Source organism: Equus asinus, chromosome 25 (assembly GCF_041296235.1).
Source record: "Equus asinus isolate D_3611 breed Donkey chromosome 25, EquAss-T2T_v2, whole genome shotgun sequence".
Classification (NCBI taxonomy): Eukaryota; Metazoa; Chordata; class Mammalia; order Perissodactyla; family Equidae; genus Equus; species Equus asinus.
The window spans coordinates 12,510,324-12,537,631 of NC_091814.1; the positions used below are offsets into that span (position 1 = coordinate 12,510,324).

Here is a 27,308-nt window from a genome sequence, read left to right on the forward strand (position 1 = left end):
TTCCATGTGTGAAGGTGCCATATTTTGGGGTAGCGTGTCCTGAACCCCATCAGTGGCAGAATACGCCACTTTGGCATAAGGATTATTTTGAGCTAAAGGCACTTGAAAAACGGCAGGTGCAAGAAGGGCACTCTGACCTCCCCTTCTCTTCCTAAAAACAGGAGATGAAACCTCCATATGGAAGATGTCTTCCCTCTACCAGGAGGAAAATAACATTCTTATCACCAAGGATGGGGAGTCAAAGCTGAGAGAAAGGTGTATAAACCTTGTTAACCTAACCTTTACCTTCCTAGTTACTTTTCCACCATTAACTGCCCAGCTGGGGCCCTTTTGTCTTGTTACATTGTCACGATTTGTTTTGTTACATTGTCACGATTTGCTACTCTTTGTCCAATTCAGCATGGAAGGGTTCAACTCTAACCCGCTTCTTGGGGTCTTCATGTCCTTACTAGGGCTCCCCTGCCAAGTAAAACTTTCAGTAAATATATTTGTATGCTTTCCTCCCGTTAGCCTGTCTTACATCAATTTAAATCTCAGGCCCAGCCAAAAGCTCTAAGAAGGTAGAGGTGAAATGCTGCCTTCCCTACAGCAGCTTTGAGTTCGAAGGGGTTCAGATCACGCCACCCCAAAACTAGTCGCTCTGGTATGTCGACTATTTTGAACTGAAGGTACTTGAGAAACAGCAGATGCAGGAAGGCAGCTCCGACATCCCTCTTCTCGTCTAAAAGCAGCTCATAAAATTTCCCATGAGGAAGGCGCCCTCCCAGGACCACGAAGAGAACACTCTGATCACCAGCGACTGGGAGCTGATGCGGAACTGCAGCTGTACAAACAAAGCTGCTAAAACACCCTTGTCTTCCGTTAGCTTCCCCCCTGTATTTCTAGTCATTGTCCCGTAATTTACTGTCCCTACTCTAACGTCAATTTAATTCTCGGGCCTAGCCACAGAATCGGAGGGGCAGAAGGAGGTTTTCCCTCCCTTACAAGTTTATAGGATTCCTGGCTTTCCAGCGTAACATATCCCAGTGGAACGAGGTGAGCTCAAGTAACGTGCTCCACATGACAAGTATTTTTATTCCATTAACCATCCTCATGAGACTTAAGCTACACATGGCAGGAATTTTAAGGGCTATATGTTTTAATGTATTTATTTAATAGAAATGACTTGGATTTGTGTGTGGGTGTTCAGGCTACAGGTGTTAGTATGATGCCTAATACTTCTGGTTTACAGGGAAAATTAGAACAGAATGCTCACAAGTCAACTGATGTATAGCCTTTTTCCAAAAAAAAGGGACTACTTTTTCTTAGCATGTCTTCTTCCTCAACATTCTTTTCATTTAGTTTTTGTAATCAACAGTCTAGATGCATGACTTCATTTCACGCTCACAGGCTTGAGAGAAAGGTATTATAAACCCCATTTTACAGATGAGGAGAGTGGTGGCGACAGTACTCAGCCCACATCTCTCATACCCCTTCCCCTGGGGAATTCACAGATCAATAGTCTTCTCACTGGCAAAGGGCAAGTCAAACATTAGCCACCTCACAGGGTTGCTCTGAGAATTAAACAGGAGAATCCATGAAAAAAATGTTTCCTAGAGCCTGAAGCATGGAAAGTATTCATTAAAATACAGCCACTAATATTATTATTGATAAAAAAGATACCCACAGTAGTTATGAGAACTGGAAGAAAGAAACAACAATTTGGAAATTCATATTTAAGCCATGCCTTAAAAAGGAATTTTATCAAATAGAATGAAAGGATAAACCAGACTAAGGAACACCATACAGGGAGGTAGGAAGCAAAGGCATGAACCAACAGGGCCTATTGGGGGAAACTCAGAAGGACCATGACACAAGTCTCAAATTCATGAATGACTTCTGATTTAGGCTTTTGATATAATCTACAAATGAAGTTGTACGTTGTCTTGTAATTGTGTGAGTCAAGCATTGATTAATTAAATGTAATCACTGAAAATATGTCAAAATTTTACAACCCGGTTTTGGCCACCCTCCGCCCACTGCCCCATATACCAGGAGCCTCCAAAAAGGGACCTCTGAAAAACTTCACATGTAAAAGGCTCTGTAAACCCTAGTCTCCATAGAGCTCAGGATCTATAGAGTAGTTGTGGCTAGAGTGTGTGGGGAGGATGTGGCAAGTAGATAGTTCTGGAAAGGCAGGTAGGGACAAGGTTGAAGGAGTCTAAATGCATGATTATAGAACCTTATCAGGCTGAGAAGCAGTGGTTTTGAAGCAAGAGACTCTGTGACCTGGCGGAGAATTGACCAAAAAGACATTCTGATAGAGGTTCCTAAGGAGTTCAGATGAGAGATGCTAAGCTTTAACGGGAAGTGCACAGCGGATGTCAAGACTCCATCAAACTGTTCACCTACCTCTGCCTACAGCTGAAAGTGGCTGCCCAGCATGACTTAGAGCAATGCAGCCATTTGCCTGTCAGAAGAAAGCCAAAACCTGTGCGGAGCTAGCACCTGCACTGGGCACTAAGCTAGTTGGGAGCTACTCGCAATCTTCTAAACCACTTTTCCCCCAAACTTCTCTTGGAGAGAATTGCCAATCCTTGTTCTTTTAGGAAGAATGTTTTTTTAGAGGCTCCAGGGAAACCCACTCCCACCCCAAAATAACCATTCTATTAATCCCGCCAGTTGGATTCAATCTCCCACACCACTCTCCCGTCAGAGTCCCGTCTGGATAAATACCTCAGGTACTCATTCACGCCTGCATGTGAGTCGCTTCCTCAGTCTGAGTTTACTTGCAACGGGAAAAGGGAGAGGTGATCTTGGAGATAATTTTGTTTAGGTAATGGGTGGTTCGGCCCCTCAGAGGAGGATGAAGACTATTGAAAAGAAAGTTTGTAGACTATCTTTGATTCCGCCTGGGGTCCTGTCCCCTCTGACACCAAAACCCCTCACTCCCATCATCCTTGGCTTGGATTGCTTTATCCTGTTGCAATTGGGCTGTGACTTTCTTTGCTACTACTGTTTAAAAGCAGTCAAACGCAGGAACCGTTCATCCTGTAAACAATTATGGAGCTTACGCTACACACTGAACTACTTATCAGCTGACAAAGGAAAATAAACAAAAATCACTGCCAGACAGACAGTCAGTGGGGGTGGGGGTGGGGCGAATATGTAAGATGAAAAGAGATGTAAAGTAACGTGGTCGATTCTGCAGGAGCTGCTGAAGGGTCAGAAAAGAGCAGGTGTGTTTCTCCCCCCTGAAGCAGCCAAGGGAGAGGAAGACATTGTAGGGGAGGACAAAGAATTTTCCCTCTACCCTTCTGAGTTCTTAGCTGAGACCCTGTAATAAAAGACTGATTAACTAGAGAAAGACAAACAGACGTTTAGTAACATGTGTACCTCACGTATACACGGGAGATACCCGGGGAAAAATGAGTAACTTCCCGAGGTGGCTTAGAATTCAGACTTAAGTAGCATCTTCACAGAAAGCAGAGGGAGCACGTATGCCTCTCAGGGGAGAGTGAACGATTTTTAGGAAAGATGACTGGGTCTTTAGAATCGATGGGAGGTATGACAGTTGGTGACCAAGTTTGTCTGAGTGTGCTGTGGACTTCAAGTCTCCTCTCCTTTGACGAGAGTCCGACTTCCTTGGTTGACGAAACTCCCGGGGAGGGGACTGATGTCAACTGAGCTCCTTCTGGAGGATCTATCTTCAGGCAGATAAGGGGAGTTCAAAGAAGGCCAGCCCCTCATTGGCTGTGTTCCAAGTGCCTACAGCTCAAAATACTCAATATGCCAAAACAACATATTTTGGAGTGGCACGTCCCAAACTCCTACAGGCATATTTTGGGGTGGCCTGTCCTACAACCCTTCACCGTCTAGGGTGAATTCCAGGGTGCTGGCTTAGGCATGTGTGGCATGGTGGCACCATTCAGAAGCAGACACAGAGCCAGTCAATGAGTTGGAGAAGGAAGAGAATGGATTCCCTCAGCTCCTGTGAGAGTCACACCTTGGAGATTTTAAGTTTAAACACGTTGATTTGGGGAGACTTTGGATTTTAAGTTTAAAATGACTAAAGAACAACCAGGAAGATCCACAGGTGTGGAGCCTAGAAGTCTGGATACACATGTAGATTTGGGATTCATTAGCATATAGAGGGTAGCGGGAGCCAAAGCAGAGATGCAGAAAGGCACATACGCTACTTTCAAATAATAGACATTTCTCAGAAAAAAACCTGTCATCCTTTCTGATGCAGAAACCACAACATCTGTGGATTCTCCTACAGGAGGCCCGAAAGTAACCAACGTGCTATACAGGTCAGGACCCCAAACAATTTCATAGGGCAGTTTCTGGTAACGACTCTCCATCTGGAGCGGCTGTCCTCTAGCGAAACTCTATTCAGCAAACTTCGCTGGCCCCGCGCGGGCCTCGGTGGACACACGGTTGGGCCCTGAATCCCGGCTGAAAAGGGTGGGTTTTAGGGGATCTGCAGAAACGGACGTACAGCGCATCCTTCAGCCTCCTTTCTGCATATGTGGCTTCCTTCGGCGGAGCGGTGGGTTCACTGACTCCACCAGAAGGCTTGGCGGTGTAGTGAGACCGGTTTCCCTAGGATCCGATTTCTCTCGGGTGAGGGAGAATTCCACGCCTCATACCAACGAGAGACTAGACTCGGGAATTACGGCGCTCTTCCCCCTCCCTCCACAGCCCGGGTGCCCTGCTCGTGCGATCGCCTCGTCGGTCAGTCCGTCCACTTCTCGGAACTGCTTTCGTTGCAGTTTTATGGAACACGGTTCGGAAGCCTGGGACCCTCTGGTCGGGATCAGACCCGGCGCTGGCGCTCTCTTCTCCTTCCCGTCTCTGGATCCACTGGCTCCTCTTCTGGTCTCCTGCCGCCAGAAGGACCTTTCCTCTCAGCCCAAGTTGAGAGCCTTCGGGGAGCCTACAGACGGAGAGAGGCAGAGGCGAAAACTGCTGCGGGATCCGCTTGGATCCGAATTCTCCCGGCGACTATGGCAAATAGATTCCCACGAAGGGCAGAGTCCATTAGAGGGAGTCGGGGAGGGCGGAGGAGGGTATGGAAACAGCCGGAAAGAAATGACGACACACAGAGCGGGCGGGGACAATTTACAATGCTTCCCGCCCGCGCGCTTTGGGTTTTCAATCTGGTCCGATGCTCTTGCATATGGGGAAAGACGCCGCCCTCGCCGCTCGCAGAGATCGTGTCTCCGGCCTGCGGCAGTCATGTCTGGCAGAGGAAAGGGTGGGAAGGGCTTAGGCAAGGGGGGCGCCAAGCGGCACCGCAAAGTCTTGAGAGACAACATCCAAGGCATCACCAAGCCCGCCATCCGGCGTCTTGCTCGGCGTGGGGGAGTCAAGCGGATCTCGGGCCTCATTTACGAGGAGACCCGGGGTGTGTTGAAGGTGTTCCTGGAGAACGTCATCCGCGACGCGGTCACCTACACGGAGCACGCCAAGCGCAAGACGGTCACTGCCATGGACGTGGTCTACGCGCTCAAGCGCCAGGGCCGCACCCTGTACGGCTTCGGAGGCTAAGCTGCCGCTCCACTTGAACGCCTGACGACCCCAAAGGCCCTTTTGAGGGCCGACCATACAGTCAGCAGAGGAGCTGGGCCCTTGCGTCAAGTACGACACCAACCAAGCTGGGAGGTAGCTGCACTTGACAGTGGCTCCAGTCAGCTCGGACTTTGACAGCTAGTGGCGCCCAAAGCGCTCACAACCCTCAAAGCCAAAAGCTGCCTCTGGGTTTGTTCCTCCATCCGAAACGTTCTCGGGCCCCTGCTGACACGGGCTTCTTTCTGGCGCGCGCTATCCTCATTTGTGGAGAGAAGAAACCGGCAGAAGGAGGCCAGCTCAGGTTTGTAGTTCAGAGAGGCCACTTGTGCCACCTCATGGCTTTTAGCCTTGTCAATTTATCTGCACCACACTTCACCCCTCTGTTCAATGGGGTCAGGGACCGGATGGCTTGAGGGCCCTGTTCATGTTGGATACCCTCCTGTGACATGTCTGCCCACTTCACAAGGTCTGAGCCAGGAGCAAAACAAATCCAACCAGAAGGCGTTCGAAACTCCAAAGAAATAAAGAGGCTGTGAGATCAGAGTGAGCTCGTTAGTGCAGTTTTAAAACAAATTGGCCCGGCAAATTGGCCACTGGATGAAAAGTATTGATTGCTGTGTTTTTAGTGTTCAATAAAAAGCCCTCTCAAAACTACTTGCTGAGAGTTTTGTTTTCCTTCGGTGCTACCTTCAAGGGAGACTTTAGTCAAGGACCTATGAGATGTGGTCTCTTAGTGACAACGTTGCAAAGATACACATGCAGGGACAATTTAATAGGATCCTTCTATAAAAGCTGAGCGAGCTAGATGATCTTAATGTCCTGAAAGGAAGTCTTCAGGAAACGGGTCAGTCGGGTGTGGGTGACTTTCCTCGCAGGGCCTGTTGCGGCTTAGGAGAGACCGGCAGGAGCACACTCGCTGGCAGTACAGAAAGCACACGTTCATTGCGACGAGGCAAAAGGAAGTTATTCTCCAGAATCAGCATGGTGAAGAAGACAGTAGGCCGTTCCCTACACTACCACTTCTACATTGCCCTGATTTGGATTGAAATGCGGTAGGTCCACACCGCTAGCCTAATTATACTTTTGCAATGATCCCATCTGTGAGTAAAAGGTTTTTTCAGCATTCTAGGCTTATGATTTTACAGTTAAATTTGGTTATGGGAGTAGTTGAGAGAAGAAATTCTCCATCAGCTCCCAAAAGGTAAACCTGCTATTTTCTTTACTGGTCGCCACACTTGGCTGCTCTCTTTAGCATCAAACAGTTGAAGGTGAACCAGGTTTAAAACATGGGGCTTAGCAAAAGAGATACCAGAAAGTCAAAGGATGCGAGACTTGCCCAGCAGCACGGGGAAGAGAAATAATATATAAAATACATACACACACACACACACACACACACACACACGCTTACACAAGTGGCACAATAGTACATGGTAGCATGTATTCATTATGATGAGAAATGTAGACAGTAATTACTACAGGAGTCCTAACACTACAGAAGTCACTGGCTGCTGGGGAACTGGGGAAAGCTGGGCTGGAGGTGGGGCCGGCGTCAGGCTTTGAAGAAAGAGCAGAATGCCTGGCTTCCTACTGAGATAATACGGTGTGGGGGAGGGGTTGGGGAGGATCAAGGAGGAGCTGGCGAGAATAACAATTGTGATGAAGGTGCCCAGGTGAGAAGTAAGAGGATTCAGTGTTCAAGGTGTTTCATTTTCCCTCTAAATTAAAATCTCACCCGCAACTGATGGCATTGCTATTTCAAGTATCACCGTGTTGTTGTTTTTTAAACTTTAAAGGCAATGCAGATTGAATATATCTGACCCTCGCTGAGATACTCTGGAGAAGGAGAGAGAAAAAACTTGAAGAGAAATCAAAAAAATAGTGGAAGGGAGGGGGGAAAAACATGTCCATTGTCTACACTAGTCGTTCTTAAAGCGTGGTCTTTAATCTCAGATCACCTGGGAACTTGTTAGAAATGCAAAATCTTGGACCTGCCCCAGACCTAGTAAATGAGACACTCTAGGGGCTGAGACCTGGGCATCTGTGCTGTAGCCAGCCCTCCAGGTGATTCTGAAACACAGGAAGGTTTGAGAACCGCTGGTCTAAGTAACGGTTTTGCTTTAAATGAAACAAAAGTATTTAGAATCTGAATATGTATTGAACCTGATTTGTTTACCATAATGTTAAATTTGCTTTCTCTGATGGAAAAGAAAAACATCCGGTGAATGACCCTATTAAATTTTCGGTAGTACAAAATGTTACAGGAGGAAAAAGGTAAAACAGCTTTTATTTCCTCAGCGAATTTGGGGCAAATGTAAAAGATGGGTGAGTGAAAAATGCAGTCAGCTTGTTTTACTACACATTATTGGTTTGTATTGTTAACAGGATCGAATTTTATAATTAATGGACATGTTTCTTTCTTTCTTCCCAGATTTCCCCCAGATCTTGTCCTTTAACCGTTAGTGACACCTCCTCTTTACAGTGATTTTAGCAGTGATCCTTGTTCCCGCCTTGTCTGCTCCTCTAAATGCTATCATGATGGGGTGTCACTGAACGCTCTGTTAGCTGTATCCGGCCTCTGAATGTTGCCGGATTACAGAGTGTGCATTGTGCAGCTTTGTGCATTAGCAAATGGCTTTCTTAAAAAAAGTTCTTAACCATCTGTAACAGAAAGGAATATAATGTTCTTTTATCTCTTTGACTTGCTAACAAAACAAATTCCTTCTCATTTCCATCCCCGAGTAGCTCAGATGCCCTCCGTAAGCCAGCCCTGGCTGCCATCTCTTCCCTCCCTGGGTGAAGTCAGGCCTTCCACTAGAATATATATGAATTGTTATAGAATCCAGTCTGCGGGCTTACGTCCATTACCATGGTCACAGAGGCTCCTGAGTGTCTCACTGGCTAATCAAACTTCACAATGGATCAGTTTGAAGTCTTCCCTTTCCTTTCCAGGCTCCCTACTTCTCCGGATAGCAGCATTATCCTCTGGGGCACCCAGGCTAGACGCTCCTGAGTCATCTTTCACTACATTCTTATTTTCTTCTTTTGAAACCTCTCGCTCTGTACCTTACAGTCGAGCTATTGAGGTACAAGTCATATCTCTGGTTGAACCAAAAGAACTGAGCTACCAATTACGCAGAATGTTACGTACGTGTGTATAGAAATATGTATGGATGTGAGGGGAATTATCAGGTAAAGTGTTCACAAAAATTTAAGAATGACTTATAGGTGTCACTTATACTCATTGAACATTTCTGAATTGTTCGAATGACTTAAAATAAGCATGTATAATTTTCCCGGCAAACAATGAGAAGATGATAACCTGGGCTACGTGAACCATGGCAAATCTTAGCTTTGCCAAAGTTCAGTTTACTCATCTTGAGTGTTACCGAGAATTCCTACCTTTCTCACAGGAATGTTTTAAGGATCAAAAGAGAAGGAGATCTATGTGAAAGAGTGAAGCCATGAAGTGACACAGAAACCAAAGTTGATGTGTTTATTGTCTGTTTCACCCAATCTACATCTTACGCGCTCTGTGATCACGGGGGAAGGGAGGGAGTCAGCATAGCTGGAATCAGAGAGAAAGGAGGATGGTGGGTGCAGACGAGGCGTGAACAGATGGGCAGGGCCGGATGTTTCAGGATTAGATCAGAAAAATGTAAAGTCATCTTAAAGAATCAAATAGACTCGCCAGCTGACTTGATTGTTGTAAGGTGTTAAACGAATTATTTAAGAATATTTAATTCTTCTATAGGAACTAAGAGAAATGAACAAATAAAGAGAAGAAACTAATTATAGATAATAAGTGAGCATAGCTTGTGAGACGTGTTAGGCATAAATCAAGTAGAGCAAGTGTGGTAAACACAGGGAGGAACGGGTGAAAGGATCAAGTAAACAGCACGTCAAATAGTCACGAGGTACATGAGGTACCCGGTATTCATGCCTTAAATCAGCCATCCACTGGGGACACGCACTGTGGCCCGCTATGTCCTCTGCAGGCTATACACAGGGACATCTATAGCTATTCAGCGGGTTATTTTTGAATTACAACTATGGCCAGGCGTACTCGCCCCCATATCTCCCTGATTGAGCAGCATAAGTCAGCTTCAGGGACCTTCCAGGTGCTGAGCCCCTTTGCCTACCTCAGCTCTGGTCCTCTTAGCTGTAGCATCAGCAGGGAAGGCTGACACGGCAGAGCGAGTCGGGACAGAACATTGTGTAACCCAAGGTTCGATGCTGTGTTGGACTTCCCCCCTCACTGCACCCTATTCCGAGTGTGCTAACCTCTCCGGAGCACCCCTTTCCTTTTTCTCCTTGTTTCACGTTGTTGAATGGATTCAATGAACTGTGTGATCTGAAAATCTTCACTTGGCCTAGGAGCCTTTCTGGGCAGTGAACTCCGGGATTTCTTGTCTGGTGGTAGAGAAGAAGGCGACAATTACAACAAAGTGATTTCTTACCACACCAACCATATTACAGAAGAGGTTTGGAAACAAGGTGTGGGGGAAAACAACCATGGGGTTGTGACCATCCAGGTACCCTGCAAGGCAGATGGACCGTGACTCTAGTGGGTGCAACCAGTTTCTGCAACGGGCAGCCTTTAGAGCTCAACGATATCCTGACTGAATAATGGCAGCCATTGAGGTCATCTGCCTCCGCGCTCTTCCCAACTTTCTAATGGGAGTTTGGCTTCCCATACGGACTCACCCACAGGGAGCTGATGAGCAGATGGGTTACACTTCTCTTTGGGAAATTAAGAGCATGATCTCTGGAATCAGACATTTCCGGTTAGGATCTTAACTTCACTGTTTACTAACAGTGAAAATCCCTTAATCTCTGAGCCTCATTTTCTTTATCAGTAGCACTAGGATGAAAAGAATACCTACTGTGTCGGGTTCTTCTGTGGATAACGTGTATTAATATTTATAAAGCAGTCAACGCTATGATTGGCATTCAATAAATGCTAATTCCTGTGAATGATGCCAATTATTAGTAGGGGTTTATATCTCTGTCCCTTGAGAGTGTGATGCGTGGGATCTAGTCCTTCAGAGACCCTCACCCCTGGCCTACCAACACAATGGAATTTCTGAGCCTACAGAGCCCAGGACCAGAGGCTGGAATGGGGTGAGCACGGGCCCAGGGGGTCATTCATCCTCATGACCTGTCTGAGTCGCCACCGGCCCTTCATTTCCTTGTCTACTGCTTCACGATGCAATAAGACCAGACGCAATGACCTCCCAACCATTAAACAGAAGACCCAACCAGCAAAGGAAGAGAAGAGGGGAAGGAGCAACCAAAGAAACCCAAGGCCAAAATCAAAACCTGGCTGAGGAAAATTCCATCACAAGCTCAACATTTAGCCCTGAGCAGGGACTCTGATGGGTGGGGAGAGCCGCTGCCCTAAGGAAGACAGTTTGTAGGGAGGTCAGGAGACGCTTAACTTTTTGCTCATCCTGATGTCTGAGAGGGACTATGAGATTCAGCACCAAATAACCAACTGGCCAAATTTAAACGTTTGCTAATATCCAGAGGCAGTTGCACCAAAACCTTTGGAAGCCGATTTAGCAATACCTATCACAATTAGCCACCAGGTATACTGAAAAGCGTCCCCAACTATATGCACAAGCATAAGTTGCAACAGTGATTTTAGAAGCAAAAAGTCTGTAAAATACCTACATTTCCATTGATGTGAGTCTGAGTAAATAATGGAAGAACTATCTATTCAATGAAAAACTGTGCATCCTTGAAAAAGAAGGAGACAGACTGATACATAAGCATTTTTCTATCTGTAAGCCAATCCTGGTGGTCTAGTGGGTAAGATTCGGCATCAGGGGGCAGCAGGACTGAAGAAGACGGGAAAAGGAGACGGTGATGGGAGGAGGCACGGAAACCTCTCCGGGTCCCCTCAACTGGAAGAGGTCATTTGGGTTGAATTTACATACCTCTCTTTGATTTGAATTACTTTTTAAGTGAAAGAATAATGAGTAATAGTTCCCACGTATTGAATATCTACTCCGTACCATTTCGGATCTTCGCGACAACCCCCAAAGGTAAATATTATCGCCATTTTACAAAGCAAGAAACTGATGTTGAAGCGGTCTAAATATCTTGGCATTCTCTGATACGCTACGATGCTCCTGAGTCTGACTACACTGTTTGTTTAAAATTTGCAGATTACAAATAATCTGAGGATCTCGAAGACATCTGCCAAACACACTTAATGGAACCATACCATACAGTATTGGTGCTGGAAAGGACCCAGGAAACCATCTGGTCCAATTTCTTCGTTATACTTTTCCTCTGGTTTCAGGACAAAACTACTTTAGCTTCCCTTCCCCACCAGATGCCCCCCCCCAGTGGTGTAGATGGTCCTCAGAGGCCTGTCCTTTGGGCCGTTTCTTCATAAACTCTTCCCAGGGACTCCTCTAGCTCCTCTGGGCAGACGAGAGAACTCAGCTGAGTCTCTAGATCTGCCTCCAGATCCACACTCCCAGCTGCCATGGCCACTTGCCGCTGCCCATTGAGAGCTGAGACCCAGCCTGGCCTGAAGTAAACTCTTTGGCAGCTGCCAATTTCCTTGAAGGTGGCACATCCTCGCAGTCACTCAGGCAGGAAGGTCCCGAGACATCGTTGATTACTTTTTGCCACAACAACCCCCTTCTGCCCCTTCCCTCCTCCAGGTTCGGGCAATATTCTATGTGGCATAATGTCAAAGCCCCCACACCCCGGCCCTCGCCCGCCCCGATCCATTGCTGTGGCCTGTTCCCTTGTTGTCATTCTCAGCACCTCTCATCTGCTCTGTCCTTGAGGCCTGTGACTTGGCCCCCTGCCTCGGGTGCTGCTCACTTCTGACTCCTTCTGCACCCTCTCCCCAGAGTAACCTTCTGTATACACGGCTCTGAGTATGTTACCCACCTGCTTAAGGCACTCCCTCCTGTTGGTTTCTCCCACTTTTGTTGTTCTCTTTTATCCTCATTTCCCGATCTCCACCGCCCCCCCCCCCCACCCCCCCGCCCCCGCCATAGAAAACCGTTCTACTATGGTCAAAGCATATTTGGTTTCTATGCATGATTGCAAGATCCATTAATGCACTTTTAATTTACATAAATAGTTGTGTTTTAAATCTCATTCCACGTGTTACCTTATTTCCCTTAGAACAACATTTTAGATCTCTCCTTGTTGTTATGTAGCCAGCCATTTAATCCACTGTCTCCTACTGCTGCAGAGTACTCCATGGAGTGAATCCGCCACATTTTCTCTAGCCGCTCTCGCAGTGACGAACGCCTACATTCTTTCTGATGTCCCATCATCCCTGTCATCTTCCCTGCTAGGCCTGCGTGAGAATGTCTTTTGGATAGATATCCGGAGACAGCCGTGCTGGTTCCTATGATGCGTATCCTTCATTGGCCTAAGAAGTTCCGGGCGGCCCTTCAGAATGGCTGCCGTAGTCCACACCCCACCAGTGGGGCACCAACCATCCAAGCCCTCCCTCTTGGCCAGGTGGAGCATCCAGTGTAAAAGACATCTCATTATTGCCTTAATTTTTTTCTTCCTCTTCTATAATCCCTTCCCCTACACTGTTTACAGGGTAACATCCACCCTCTCCCCAGATTGGCATTCAAGACCCCCAGTCAGCTGGCCTCAAAGTCCCCGCCACTGAAAAGTCATCTCCCATTCCGGGCCTCGGCCCACCCTGTGGACCAACCAGCCGCCACTCACAATTCTCCTCATCTTTTTCTGGTTCCTCAGCTTGGATTAGACTCCCTGCCCCGGTGCCAAGTTCTCTCACAGGAAGAGCTCTGTGATCCCCTCAGTTAGAAGTGATCTTAGCCTCTGAACTTCTCCGTAACTCATCTGCGTCTTTCTCTGCTACCTACCGCAGCATGCCTTCCCTTTTACCGCGTGCCTTTTCCTTACGGAGCCTAAAGACCTCATTCTCATTGTTGCAACCTCGTGTACGTGCCTCCAGGCAGGAAGAGAAACCAGGATTCCTGTGGAACCAAATAGTTATAATTTTTAACTTGAGTCGTGATTTTACTTTGTTCTTTGCAATTTTCTCTTTCGCAGTGGTTTTCCATTGCAGGTTGGAACCTATTAGCAAGTGGTGAAATCGACTTAGAAAATAGGAGCCAGTATGTTTTATTAATGAAACAGAACAGGATTGAAAGTATCATGGTGCATCCACAGCAGAAAACAATATCCTTTTGTACAACTTGTTTCACTTTTTAGAGGTGTGTGAGGATGTGTGTGTGTGTGTGTGTGTGTGTGTGTGAACGTGCAGTAGCTAGCAATATCAAATTGTTCTTACTGTAGTTTGGAGTCAGCAGAAATCAGAGCTACTGTACACGTTGAGTGATACTGTATCTCTACGTGTAACTATTTTGTGCATTGTTTCCTTCTGAAACAACAAGTCTAGTACAAAAAGCAAAGCAAAACAGGAGACCCAGGCTCAAGTTCCACCTCTGCCATCTTCTGGCTGTGACCCACATTCCCAGGTGTCTCTCCCTCGCCACGGTGAGTTTCTTCACCTGTTCAACAGGAGTCAAAAAGCCCTTCCTCCCTCCCAGGGTTACTGCGAAACCGGATGAGAGGAGGTGAGTGAAAGACGAGCCCTAAGGCATCTAGGAACGTGGGTGTCCTTACTGCTTGGGCCATGCAGTCTAGAAGCTGGTCACGTGCTTAAAATCGGTCGCCCGTTAGTGTGCGTTGTTCTTTCTTTCCCAGGACGTGATTGTAACTGGGACTTACATCGATTCACGTTAATGTCACTAATATTTACATCACCGATGCTAATGATGTTATTAATATGGATTTATGACCACCTGTCAGGCTCTGTTCTAAGCACTTTGTGTGAACTGTGTTACCTCTTTTCATCCTCACAGCAATCCCGAAGCGGGTGCAGTTATGATCCTGCTTTATAAACACGTGAGGAAACGGAGACCCCGGTCTCTTCTCTTTGGAGCCTTTTCCCGGTTAGGGGTCAGGAGCCCTGGCCCTACCCTGCAAGGGGCCTCAGGCCTCAGCCCCAGTTCATAGCAGTGAGGAGCCGAGACTTCTGGTTCCCATCCCCTTTCTGTCCTCTGCGGTCCTTCCTCCTCCTCCTGCCTCTCTTTAGGCATGCTTCACTCTCTGCTCCTGATCGTACACTCAACCGCTAACCGCATCCCCAAACAATCCTGTCGGCAGGGCTGAATCTGATGTCTTTGGGGATAATAAAAGCCAACGCTCCTCCCCAGATCGGCCGTGTTCGGCAACGGATGGGGGCCGCTGGCGGTGGCGCAGCTCAGTGAACTCCTCGTTCTCAGTTACTATCACCAGGAGCGGGCTCCGTCTGGGACGGTGGCCACGTACGGGCAAGGGGCACCTGGGCTTCGTCGGAGACGCCCTGCCCCTGGGCAGTTTCCTGCTCCCGTGTTCTGGGACCCCTAAAACCTTGGAAGTTCTTCGCAGAGGTCCGGTCCGGGCCTGCTCCTGATCTGTAACCTCCAGGACCCCAAGAGCCTGGGGCATCTCCTGCCCGACTCCCTCATGTAAGGCAAAGAGTCGAAGGGCGGGTGGATTAGGCTCCTCCTCAAGCATTTCCTGACCACCTACGGTGTGCCAGGCACTGCTTGGGTGCTGGCGCCACGGAGACGAACAAGGACAAATCCTCCCCCTGAGGAATGCTGCCAGCCGAATGCTGACGGTAAGGAATAGGAAGGGGTGTCAGGATAGGGACGGGGAGAGGCAAGGAGGAAGGCCCAGAGAGAAGAGGAGAAAGGGAAGGGAAGGCCACCTAGGGCTGCATCTCGAAGAAGGAGCAGGGGTTCTCAGGGCTACAAAAAAGGGGAGGACATTCCAGACAGAAGAAACGGAATGTGTGAAGACATCGTACACGTGGGGACTGCAGGCGTCCTGTGGGGCCAGAACCTACTCGTTCAGCTGGCACAGCACCCGAACCCTGGGGAGGCTCTGAGAAACAGCGGGAACTAGATGTCTATTAAAACCATTGTGATTAGGATCTTTGAAATTTGATAACTATGAATAGAGTCGCTAAACTTAATTGAATGCTTCTTCTGGACCAGACACTGTGCTAGGTACTTGACAGGAATCGTCACTTTGAATATTTCCAGCAACGCTATCAGCGAGATGCTGTTGTCCCCGTCTTACAAATGGGAGCAGGGAGATTTCCTTGCTGAAGTCACCTACCGTTCTACGGGCACGACCAGGATTGAAATCCAGGTTTATGTAACTCCAGAGTCCCTACTGGTTATTAACCCCCGCTGCTCGGAGCTGTCATGCAAAAGAAGCTGGACTCTATTCCGAAGGGAAGGGAGAGGAGGTGGGAACATTTCAAGCATGAGAGTGACAGGCTCAAATAAATGCATTTTAAAAAAGATAGCTCTCACACAGAGTGGAAGCCTAGTGGCAGGGCAGAGAGTCTAGCCTGAGTATTTACTCAACCCTCCAGCTCCGAGCTGGGTGAGGGCCTCAGTTGAGGCAGGGACCAGGGACGGATGGGAGAGAGGGTGATAGAATCGAAAGTCAGAACGTAGGTTCGATAGCATTTGGTGACTCATGAGATTTGGACAAAAGACAAGAGGAAGGAACTTCCGACCGGAACAGGTGCGGGGATGAAGGTGTCTTTGTGTCCGGATGGGGAATACGGAAGGGGAGAAATCGCTTTGGGAAGCAAGATGATGCCGTTTAGGAAATCAGCCGAGTCTGGAGTGCCTATTTTCCATCCAGAAGCACCTGGCCACCAGGCAGTTAGAAATATTGGTGTTGAGCTCAGGACAGGGGTCTCAGCGGAAGATGCTAATTTGGGAGCACTTGGCAGAGAGGCAGAGAGAGGGTAGGCAGGGAGTCCATGATCTCACTGGTGTTGCAGGGAGAAGTCAGACGGCCAAGGCCAGCATGGGCGAAACCAGGAATATTGATAAGCCTGGCAGAGAACAGGAGAAGGCTGAGATGGGGACCTGGAGAGGGTGAGGGAGGACCAGGAGAGCGTGTGAACCCAAGGGCCTAGTCCTCTTCGGAGGAAGCAAAGGTAGTGTCATCAGGGCCGAAATACCACGTAGCTTCCCTCTACACACGCGCACACACGCCTCTCCCCTGCCACCCTAAGGCGGAATTCAATCTGAACAAAGACCGTTTTTCACTTCTTAAAAATCCCGGGTTCAGGGTTAGACTTTTCTCACAACCGAGCTAGCCATTAGAGGAAGACCATTTATCTGCCTGATCCTTCATTATCCTTTAACTCTCACCTGAGAGTAAAGAATGATGTAAGTACAGAAACGATTAAATGTCAAAACTTACATTTTAAATCGTTCCCTCGTATTGATGGACTCAGTTTGCGCCGGTCGGTCTCCCAAACAAATGGAAAGATCGGAGAGACTGCCGTGAGGGTGGGCCTTCACAGCGACGGGAACACGCAGTTCTTTTCTACTCCCGACTGGATGTCGACCACGCCACTAAACTTCCCTTTGAGATTCAGACGGGGAGACTTCCCGGAGGTTAGGGGTGCCCAGACTGGAAAATGAAAGCAGTGTGATCTCGGGGGCGGGCGGAGGACGCAGAGGGCTGACACCTGACACCGACCTCACAGGTTCCAGGGTCTGCTCAGTTGCTCCCGGACCCGCGACGCTGGACAAGTCACTCACCCGAGAGCCTCGGACTGTACCTCAGAAAGCCCCATCGCCTGGATGTTCCTGAAAGTTCTGCCATGAGGATGGATGAGATGATGGGTGCAAAGGTGGTGCCCCACGCACCTCTAAAAGTCCCTCTTTCTGACCTGGAGAGTACAGACCCAGGCCCCTGGCTCCACCCTGCAGTGGGCGCCTAAGCAGGTATGAAGAGTCTGGGCAGAGACCCGGAGGCACGCTCTGGAAATTGCCGTGACCCTGGAGCAGAGACAGGTGGCAACCTGCTGCAGGAGGGGCCTCAGTCCCTACACTGCTCTCCCTTTCTCTGACACATCTCAGGAGAAGCAAGGGGAGCTTTAAAAAACTAAGTTTCTCTCCGTTCCCCTTCTCCCCTCTGTGAGTTCTCACCGATCTCTGTAACGAATGCCTTTAACCTGTCACGGTGCCGCGAGGAAACGGCAAACACAAGTCTTGGCCTCTTCCAGGTGCAAATAAGTGACCGAGAAGGTTAAGAAGCCGTCATCTAAGACCTGTACAGCCTTTGCATCTGAGCTCTGCGGAGACGCGCTCTGCAAAACCCCGCCCGACGGCCCTGACCACCAAGAGGCCTTGCCCTTCCACCTCCCGAGCAGCGCGGGAGTCACCTCTCGGGCCTCCAACCCTCACTATTTCCTCAGAGCGGGGAGCTTCATCGTTCCATGTTCTGCCTGTTTGATTGCTCTTCCCAAGAACCTGAACTCCGAGCGCCAGGTCTGTCCTTCCGGGGGGCGGTGGTAAGGGGCGAGTCCTCCAAATACCCGAAAACAGACTCCCCACACGTCTGAAGAAGACGCGGAGAGAAACTACCAAGTCTGGGCAGGGAATCCAGACATGGGTCGAAGGTGGGAGAGCCGCCTTCGCCGAGGACAGTGAGTCTCCCCCTGCGCCCCCGGGCAGGAAACGGTCCGTTTAGGGCCCAGATCGCGACAGCGGCCTGGGAGTCTGTACGCGCCCCCAGCCCAGCCCCGCCCAGCCCCGCCGGGGCTTTGAGGAGGAGCAGAGGGTGCGAGGTGTCAGCCTGTTGTCGAGTGAAGCCCGAAATTACCCACATTCGAAGCGCGGGAATCCCCAACTTCACCCGGCAGACGCCCGGCGAGACGAAAGACGAAGGGGGCGACTTCCCTCCGCAGCCGGAGAGGCGCGCCCGGTGGGGCCGTTTCCGGCGGGGACGAGGAGGTCGCGGGCGCTGAGCGATCGGCGCGCGCCTCCAGCTGGCCCGCCGAAGGCCAGGTCGGGCGAGCTCTGGACGGCGAGGCCCGAGCGTCCCCTGGTGACGCCTCCCGGTTTCGGGCCACTCGCGGCCCCGAAGCCCCTCCCCCCGGGCCTGGCCGGTTTCCAATCCCGGGTCACCGTCGGGCGCCGCCAAGATGCCCCAGAGGAGCCCGCCCCTGCGGCCGCCTCAGGAAGGGAGGCCGCGCGTCCCAGCCGCGCCCGAGAAAGCAGCGGCCGCCTCGCCAGGCCAGATAAGCAGACCGGCGTCAGCTCCCGCAAGGCTCAGAACCACCCCCGACGGCGGCCGGCGAGAGCTAAAGCGACTAAGAGCTGACCCCCGGGGAAGCACAATGCCTCGGCCCGCTCTAACGCCCCGCCCTCCCCCCCGAGGCAATAGGGGCGCCCTCCGGAAGGGCGCGAAGGACAAGCGGCACAGCTCCCTCCGAGTGCTGTTGTGGGTGGCTCTGAAAAGAGCCTTTGGATATGATGGAACCTCGAGCCGAGCGGGCGCCCTTTAAGCCCGCTCCCCGCGGATGCGGCGGGCCAACTGGATGTCCTTGGGCATGATGGTCACCCGCTTGGCGTGGATGGCGCACAGGTTGGTGTCTTCGAACAGCCCCACCAGGTAGGCCTCGCTCGCCTCCTGCAGCGCCATCACGGCCGAGCTCTGGAAGCGAAGGTCCGTCTTGAAGTCCTGCGCGATCTCGCGCACCAGCCGCTGGAACGGCAGCTTGCGGATCAGCAGCTCGGTGGACTTCTGGTAGCGCCGGATCTCCCGCAGGGCCACGGTGCCCGGCCGGTAGCGGTGCGGCTTCTTCACGCCGCCCGTGGCCGGCGCGCTCTTGCGGGCCGCCTTGGTGGCCAGCTGCTTCCGCGGGGCCTTGCCGCCGGTCGACTTGCGGGCGGTCTGCTTAGTACGGGCCATGCCCAGCCAGAACACGAACTTACCTGCGCAGCGACAGGGAGACTAACGGGGGCCGGCCCGCGGCGGCAGTCTTTATAGGCACAGGCTTTTCCCGATTGGGCGGGGCGAGAATTGAAAGTCCCGCGCTGCCTGGCCATTGGCCGCGACGTCATCCGGCCTAGCGTCACCCATTGGCTTGCGCAGAATCCTCCCCTCCCCCGCCCACCCGCCTCGCTGTCTCCTTCCCAGTTTCCCAACACTTTTTCCCACCTTGTTTTTCCTCTCTTTCAGGGCGAGTCATTGTTGATCAGAACCGTGTCCGACTGTCCCTCTTCAGCCCCTCACTCCTTTGGAACACGCTCCCCGCGATACCCTCTTCCTCTCCACGCTTCGTAGCTCCCGAACCGAACCTCGGGCTTCCCTTCGTCCCACGCCCCCCGCACGCCTTGCTGCTTGCTACCTTTTCGGAGACCCCCAGTTGGTCCGACCGATGCTTTTGCCTTCCCGCCTTTCGGGTGGGAAAGCTGTCCGTCCCCCCGTGCGCAAGATTCCGCCTCCGAGAGCCTAAGTGGGGAACCTGTATCTCGGCCGCGAAGGCGTCTCCTCACTTTCTTGTTAAACTAAGTCGGCTCAGTGAGGCCAAGACCCAGGTCCGCCACAATCCTGAAAGCCGCCCCCTCCTCTACCGACTGGGGTGCACATGTGTCTGTGAGAGAGAGAGTGGGGGGGGGGGGGAAGAGCCAGAATGAGAACGAGAACAGGTCCCCTTCACCCTAAACCTCAAGTGTCGGGCAAAGGCCTCGGGAACGACTGCGGAGTTGCGCCCTCGGCACCGACTCTTACAACACAGCGTCCGGGGCCGCCCGGAAGCATCCATAACTGAATCAACCGACTGCACCCCGGTGCCCGGGGAGCTTAGGCACCTCCATCTGCGTCAGTAAGTCCTTAAGTTTACGAGCCACCGAACCGAGTAAAGGTGGCTAAGGGCTCAAGACCAGAGAAGCCGAGGACCGGTTGGGAGTAGGGAGCAAATGGCACCCCCGCCCCCGTTCTCTCTGGGCCCGGCCTTCCCCACATGACAGATGGGAGTCGGCAGCGGCTACTGTAACAACTCTTTTTATTTGAAGGAGTGGGTGGCTCTGAAAAGAGCCTTTGATTTCACAGGTGCCCCCACCACACGGGGGCTGGGCGGGCCTCCGGACGCCGGCCTCACTTGCCCTTTGCCTTGTGGTGACTCTCCGTCTTCTTAGGGAGCAGCACAGCCTGGATGTTGGGCAGAACGCCGCCCTGGGCGATGGTGACTTTGCCCAGCAGCTTGTTCAGCTCCTCGTCGTTGCGGATAGCCAGCTGCAGGTGACGAGGGATAATGCGCGTCTTCTTGTTGTCTCGGGCCGCGTTGCCCGCCAGCTCCAGGATCTCCGCCGTCAGATACTCGAGGACCGCCGCCATGTAGACCGGCGCGCCGGCCCCCACCCGCTCGGCGTAGTTGCCTTTACGCAGTAGGCGGTGCACTCGCCCCACCGGGAACTGGAGCCCAGCGCGAGAAGACCGCGACTTCGCCTTAGCGCGGGCCTTCCCTCCCTGTTTGCCACGACCAGACATGACGGGGGCACTCACTGCGACCCGCTACCGCTCGACAACCGCCAAAGTCGCCCGAAACGGCTCCGCTTCACCCTCTTATAGGCAGAACGGCGATTGTCTACGGAGCATTTTGATTGGCCAAAGCGTAGCTTTGCTCTGGTGACCAATAGGATAGCTCAGCTAGAATCCACTCATTTACATAATCTCGTCTCCCTCGCAGGCGCGCCACTGAAAACTCGCGAATCACAACGCAGCGTAATCAGAACCTTAATTTGCGTACAGCCTCTATAAGTACCGAGTCGCTTCCGGCAGCCTCGGACCCGCTGTTGGGTTTGCTCGCCCGCTCGTGTCTGGCGCTCGTGCTTCCCGCTATGCCTGAGCCGGCCAAGTCCGCGCCCGCGCCCAAAAAGGGCTCGAAGAAAGCGGTCACCAAAGCCCAGAAGAAAGACGGCAAGAAGCGCAAGCGCAGCCGCAAGGAGAGCTATTCCATCTACGTGTACAAGGTGCTGAAGCAGGTGCACCCGGACACCGGCATCTCGTCCAAGGCCATGGGCATCATGAACTCCTTCGTCAACGACATCTTCGAGCGCATCGCCGGCGAGGCGTCCCGCCTGGCGCATTACAACAAGCGCTCGACCATCACGTCCCGGGAGATCCAGACGGCCGTGCGCCTGCTGCTGCCCGGCGAGCTGGCCAAGCACGCCGTGTCCGAGGGCACCAAGGCCGTCACCAAGTACACCAGCTCCAAGTGAGTCCCTGCCGGGACGCGGCGCTCGCGCGGCTCGCCGCCCGCTTGACTCCAAAGGCTCTTTTCAGAGCCACCCACCTAATCCGTGGAAAGAAGCTGTGTTTACTTTACGTGGCCTTCCTGTTATGTTTTGCTGTACCTTTTTGGTTTTTTTTTAGGTATCATTACGATAGCTCACGCTTGTTAGACCTAAATATCTATGTTTTTCCTTAGAATAGGTTTTCTTACGTAAGTTTGTTCAAGGATTTAGTATGGGATATAGACAGGCTGTGACTTGACTGAGAGAACTCTTGAAACTCTTCGGCTTGGACACGTACGGGTGAGCCTGCGCACATCTAAATTGTTTCCTAGTGACATGCTGTGTTAGTTTTGATTAACTGAATTATGTGGGATGAGAAAGTTGGGTAACAAAGGTACAACCGTCTGGTGTTCCCAAATGGTACAGTACTTAAATTTTTGCTTTACGTGCTTCTGACCTGTTTTCAAAGGAGGGATAACTCGACTTTTATATTTGGTACTAACAAACCTTTTGTTTCCCCAAAACAATTATCACTCAGAAAAGTGTGTCCAATTTAAAGGATATTCCTATACATGGGAACAAAATATGCATAATTTCTGAAGCAGGAAAGTGTGAAGCACTTGAGCAGAAAGCCCCAGTATGGCTGGGAAAGTGCAAAGTAGGTTGATCGGCTTGAGAGTTTAGACTCAGTGCTTTAGGAATTCTTGGCTTGTTTTAGGCAGGGATGGGAATAACATAATCTTTAAAAAAAGATTACTGTGGTTGCTTTATGGGTCATAGGTCCTAGATGTCCGCAGTAGAAGCAAGAAAACCCATTAGGAAGCTATTACAATATTGTGGGCTAGAGCAGTGATTCTTAAGGTCTGGTCTCCAGTTCAGCATCAGTTACCTGAGAATTTAATAAAACTGAAATTTTCAGACCCTAATAAACTGTTAACAAGCGCTCTGGGTGATTCTGATGCATGCTAAAGTGTAGCACCAATGGGAGATCTAGACATGTTGGATAGGAATAGTGATAATAATGGAAATGGTGAGCCACGTTGGGTTTAGGATTATATTTTGGAGGTAGAATTGACGGGTCTTGCTGAGGAATAGGATTTGGGTAAGAGCGAAACCCCTAGATTTTAGACTTGAGCAACTGGGTAGATAGTGGTACTGTTAATTAGGATTGAATACTGGGACGAGGTGTGGGTTGGGGCATTGAAGGGAGACCCAGGGTTCTGATTTAAAATTGAGAAGCTTTTTGACATTCAAGTGGATATATGGAGTTGGCAGTTTGAGAGCGGCATCTAGGGTTCAGCAACGAGAACACAAACCTGCCTTTAAGGACCACCTTCGAACACAGAGCAGTGGGGATGAAGACTGTCACCTAAAAGTATTTCTCTGGGCTTTATTTCTCTTTAGGTGTTTCCTTGAAGTATTCTCGAAGACTTTATTTCTTCTTATGTGTTCGTCATGAATTATAACTTAGTAGTCCTATAACGTATTTTATTGACTGTGTAGCTTTTATTGTTCTCCTTTTGTTTCTCTAATTGTATCCTGATTTTCATTAAGGAATTCCCCTATGTAGGTGGTTCTAAACTTGACCGGATGTTGTAATCACCTGGGGAACTTAAAAAAATATTGATGCCTCGGTGCCACCCCCAGAAATTCTGATTTAAGTGGTTTGGGGTACAGCCTACACTTAGGAGCTAAAAAAGCTCCCCAGGTGACACTAATGGGCAGTCAACTTTAGGAACCACTGCCACATGTGTTTCCCAGAAAACAGATCTTATCCACAGTTCTTAGGGTTGACCTGATTGGTTTAAATGTAGTTCCAACCCCCTTCCCACATTGATTAGTTCAGGAATCTAGACCAATCTCATTAGCACAAACATTTCAGAAATTGAACTAAATAACTGAGTAGGGGAATGTAGATGGCTCTTATCTTTTGGGAAAGAGGGTTTTTTTGCTTTCAAGAGGCAGCAGCAGGATGAAGTGTTCTGAGGATGTGAAAGCGAGAATGATTGTAGCCAGCACTCAGGAGGAGGGTGTAGCTGAGAGAGAGAATCAGAGCACAGAGCAGCTGATGGAGTTTAGCCAGCCTCGGAGCCCTGCTGTATCTTCGGACATCCAGTTAAGCCAGCTTGTCTGACATACTCTTATTTAAACTAGTTCAGATCTTGAAACATTTGAGAAATAATAACAAGTAATTTCCCAGAATAAAATATGATAGACCTTTCATCTTAAAAGGTCTCAAAGAGGCCAAATAGGGTAGATAAGGAAAAATAGAGGTGTTCCAACTACATGTTTGGACTAAATCTCCAAGTGTTGAAATCAATATTTGATCAGAGCCAGAGATTAACATTACCAGTAGGAAGGAATGTCTGGGATTAAACAAAAAAATCTGAAATGTTATTAAAAATTTTAAAGTAAATAATATAATCCTACTATTAAAATTTTTAGTAGTTGTATTAGTTTCTTAGGGCTATCATAACAAAATACCACAAATTGAGTAGCTTTAAAACAACAGAAATTTATTCTGTCATAGTTCTGGAAGCCGGAAGTCTGAAGTTAAGGTGTTGGCAGGGCCCTGTCCCTCTAAAGGCTCTTGGCAAGGATCTTTGATTGTCTTTCAGCTTCTGGTAGCCCCAGGTTCTTTTTGGCTATGACAGCACAACTGACTTCTGTCTCAGTTTTCTTCCTGTGTGTTTCTACATCTTATAAGGACACTGGTCATCTTGGATTAGGGCCTGCCCTAATGACCTCATTTTAATTTGGTTACATCTGCAAAGGCCCTATTTCCAAATAAGGCCACATTCTAAGGCACTGGGGAGTTAGACTTCGACGTATCTTTTTGGGGGACAAAATTCAAGGCATAACTGTAGTCAACAGCTGTGGTAGGCTGTATATGGGCCCCCAAAATATGTCCACATCTAAATCCTTAGAATCTGTGAATATTACCTTAAATGTCAAAGTGGACTTTACTGATGTGATTTTGAGATAGGGAGATTATCCTGGTTTATTTGGGTCAGCCCAAATGTAACCACCAGGGTCCTCACAACAGAGAGGCCAAAAGGTCAAGGGAAGAAGAAGGCAATGGAAACCGAGAGAGGTTTGAAGATGGTATGTGATGTCCGCTTTGAAGGTGGAGGAACGGACCATGAGCCAAGAAACGCCCCTCTAGAAGCTAGAAAACACATGGAAATGAATTCTCCCCTAGAGCCTTTGGGGAGAGCACAGTCTTTCCACATAGTGAAACTGATTTTGTGCTTCTGATCTCCAGAATTGTAAGAGAATAAATGTGTTTTAAGCTACCAAGTTTATAGTAAATTGTTACAGCAACCATAAGAAACTAATACAACGGCTATTTTGGTATTTTTTTGACAATTGGAGAAACTTGAATATGGATTGCATATTAGTTAATATTATTGAATCAATATTACATTTGTTGGGTGTAATAATTGTATGGTAGTTACACAGGAGAACGTCCTTATTTTTAAGAGAGAGCTGCTAAATAAAGATTTAGGGAGAAGTGTCAAGACGTTTGTAACTTATTTGCAAATGATTCAGAAAATGTGTGTGTGTGCATAAAAAGAGAAGATATGGTTGGTCCTTGTACTATTTTTTTACCTTTTCTGTAGGTTTGAATTCTCCAAAACAAAAAATTGAGAAATTTTTTAAACTTTTAACCAAAGACTTTAAAAACTAGTGCAGAAACAGCTTTTACGACATTAATTGTTCCATTTTGTACTAAAATAATGTTGACTGATAGAATTTCAACATGTGAACACATAAGACTTTTCACTCAATTATATTTAAAAGGCTTATGTATATTTGAGAGTGATCATCCATTTATTGACTATAACTTTGAATGACATCCTTTATTCATCATACTTTGCTATCCATACTCATTCGCGGTAACGGTGATTTCTGTGATTGCACTAGTCCAGGGATACCCAAATAAAACTGACTTAGACATCTGGTTGCTCTGCCTTCTAAAGTCTGAGGTTGAAACTTAAGTCAGATAGGGGATTTTGGTCAAATACTGAGACCAAAGCTAAGTCATTCCTAGGAAAAAAATCATATCCAGATGTATCATAGTGATTCCAAATGCTTCCAGAAGGAAAAGGTAGATTACCTACAAAAGAGCAAGAAAAAAAAAGAGATTTTATAAATCTAACTCCTTTCTCTTCCCTGAGCTCCAGATTCTCATATTTCATATTCCCACTTGGGAATTATATATTTCCTGTTTGGTATTTCCACTTGGATAACCACTAGGAGTCTCAAAATTTTGTCCAAGACAGTACTCGCAGTTTTCCCCTTCCAAAACTGCTCATCACTTATTCAGTAAATTGCAGCTCTTTCCAAGTGCTCAGTCCAAAAACCTGCAATTAACTCGATTCCTCTTTTTCTGTCATAACCTACATTCAAGTCATCAATTTCATTTAAAATATATCTTGACTACTTTTTGCCATCTTCACTGCTCCCACTTATCTTTCTCCTGAACTATTACTGTAGCCTCTTTGATACTCTCCCGCCTCTACTCTCTCTCCTAAAGGGTTTTTTTGGGGTTTTTTTTGTTTTTTTTTTTTGCAGAGGAAGATTCACTTTGAGCAAACATCTATTGCCAAGCTTTCTCTTTTTGCTTGAGGAAGATTTGCCTTGAGCTAACATCTGCCAATCTTCCTCTCTTTTGTATGTGGGTCACTGCCACAGCATGGCTGCTCACAAGTAGTGTACGTCTACGCCCAGGAACTGGGCCTGGTCTGCCAAGGTGGAGCATGGCAAACTTAACCACCAGGCCACGGGGCCGGCCCTTTCTCCTGAAGTATATTTTTCAACATAGCATCCTGTGTGAGCTTTAAGGAAACATAAGTCAAACAATGTCATTACCCAGATCAAACTCTCCAAAGGCACTCCAACTTATTTAGAATAAAAGGTAAAATCTTTGCAATGACCTATGAGGCACGTCAATGGCTTACATGATCTGACCCTCAACTACCTTTCTGATCTCATCTTCCTGAAAATCTTTCCTTTGCTCACTGTGCTTCAGCCATGGTGGCCTTGCTTATTCTTTGAACTCCTCAAACTTGCGCCCTGCCTCAGGGCCTTTGCATTTGCTGTTTTCTGTACTTAGAATACTCTTCTCCAAGATATTCTATGGCTCACTGTCTTACTTTATTCAAACCTCAAATATTAACTGATCAGATATCTCATCCACACTCCACTCCATATTCTGTTTACTTCATAGTACATATCACACCCTGAATATTATGCTATTATACATTTTTTTCATTTGCTTATTTTTACCATCCATCAACTAGAATGTAGCTTTATGTGGACAGGGACTTTTTCTATTCTGTTTACTGCTGTATCCCCAGCATGTTTTATTTATCTCAGGGTGCAAAGTATGTTTTTGTCCTCTCCTTTATTTTGGGAAATGACATACACAAATACTCATAATGGACCCTGAACAAGGTGTCAATTTTGCTTTCACACCTGTAAATGTAAATGTTGGTGTCAAAGGGAATTATTGCTCAATGGGTAACATAGTTACATTGAGTCACTTTCTCCACCTTTCAAGATGAGCTGCTTTCTGCTTTCCTACCCATATTCTGAGTCCTCAGAACCAAATATTGACCACTC

The 27,308-nt window shown here is 48.6% G+C and overlaps 4 protein-coding genes across 6 annotated transcripts; 2 read left to right on the forward strand and 2 right to left on the reverse strand.

The window, feature by feature from the left end:
- Positions 1-3,344: 3,344 nt before the first annotated feature.
- LOC123280631 (uncharacterized) lies at positions 3,345-6,205 on the forward strand. The gene has a single exon (XM_044758041.2). It carries the CDS (start codon positions 4,759-4,761, stop codon positions 5,530-5,532), a length of 774 nt encoding a protein of 257 aa, XP_044613976.2. The 5' UTR covers positions 3,345-4,758; the 3' UTR covers positions 5,533-6,205.
- Positions 6,206-6,348: 143 nt separating this feature from the next.
- On the reverse strand, positions 6,349-20,266 carry LOC139039662 (histone H3). Of its 3 annotated transcripts, XM_070497772.1 has the most exons (3): positions 18,266-20,266; positions 16,852-17,064; positions 12,554-13,544 (listed from the first exon to the last, which is right to left on the reverse strand). In XM_070497772.1, exon 1 carries the CDS (start codon positions 19,351-19,353, stop codon positions 18,943-18,945), a length of 411 nt encoding a protein of 136 aa, XP_070353873.1. In that variant the 5' UTR covers positions 19,354-20,266; the 3' UTR covers positions 12,554-13,544; positions 16,852-17,064; positions 18,266-18,942. The 3 variants fall into 3 exon arrangements, with proteins under 3 accessions (XP_070353872.1, XP_070353873.1, XP_070353871.1); XM_070497771.1 differs by lacking the exon at positions 12,554-13,544 and adding an exon at positions 6,349-9,966 and having other exon boundaries at positions 16,852-20,266; XM_070497770.1 differs by having other exon boundaries at positions 12,555-13,544; positions 16,852-20,266.
- Positions 20,267-20,432: 166 nt separating this feature from the next.
- Positions 20,433-20,934, reverse strand: LOC106846576 (histone H2A type 2-A). Its single transcript, XM_014865450.3, has one exon. The coding sequence runs from the start codon at positions 20,932-20,934 to the stop codon at positions 20,542-20,544; it is 393 nt and encodes a 130-aa protein (XP_014720936.1). The 3' UTR covers positions 20,433-20,541.
- A 350-nt stretch (positions 20,935-21,284) lies between these two features.
- LOC123280633 (histone H2B type 2-E) lies at positions 21,285-25,640 on the forward strand. Its single transcript, XM_070497774.1, has one exon. It carries the CDS (start codon positions 21,285-21,287, stop codon positions 21,663-21,665), a length of 381 nt encoding a protein of 126 aa, XP_070353875.1. The 3' UTR covers positions 21,666-25,640.
- The last annotated feature ends 1,668 nt before the right edge of the window (positions 25,641-27,308 follow it).

What these genes read in the sequence shown, in the direction of transcription:
- LOC123280631 (XM_044758041.2), top strand. Translation starts at nt 4,759, where the DNA reads ATGGAACACGGTTCGGAAGCCTGGGACCCTCTGGTCGGGATCAGACCC.
- LOC139039662 (XM_070497771.1), bottom strand. Translation starts at nt 19,353, where the DNA reads ATGGCCCGTACTAAGCAGACCGCCCGCAAGTCGACCGGCGGCAAGGCC.
- LOC106846576 (XM_014865450.3), bottom strand. Translation starts at nt 20,934, where the DNA reads ATGTCTGGTCGTGGCAAACAGGGAGGGAAGGCCCGCGCTAAGGCGAAG.
- LOC123280633 (XM_070497774.1), top strand. Translation starts at nt 21,285, where the DNA reads ATGCCTGAGCCGGCCAAGTCCGCGCCCGCGCCCAAAAAGGGCTCGAAG.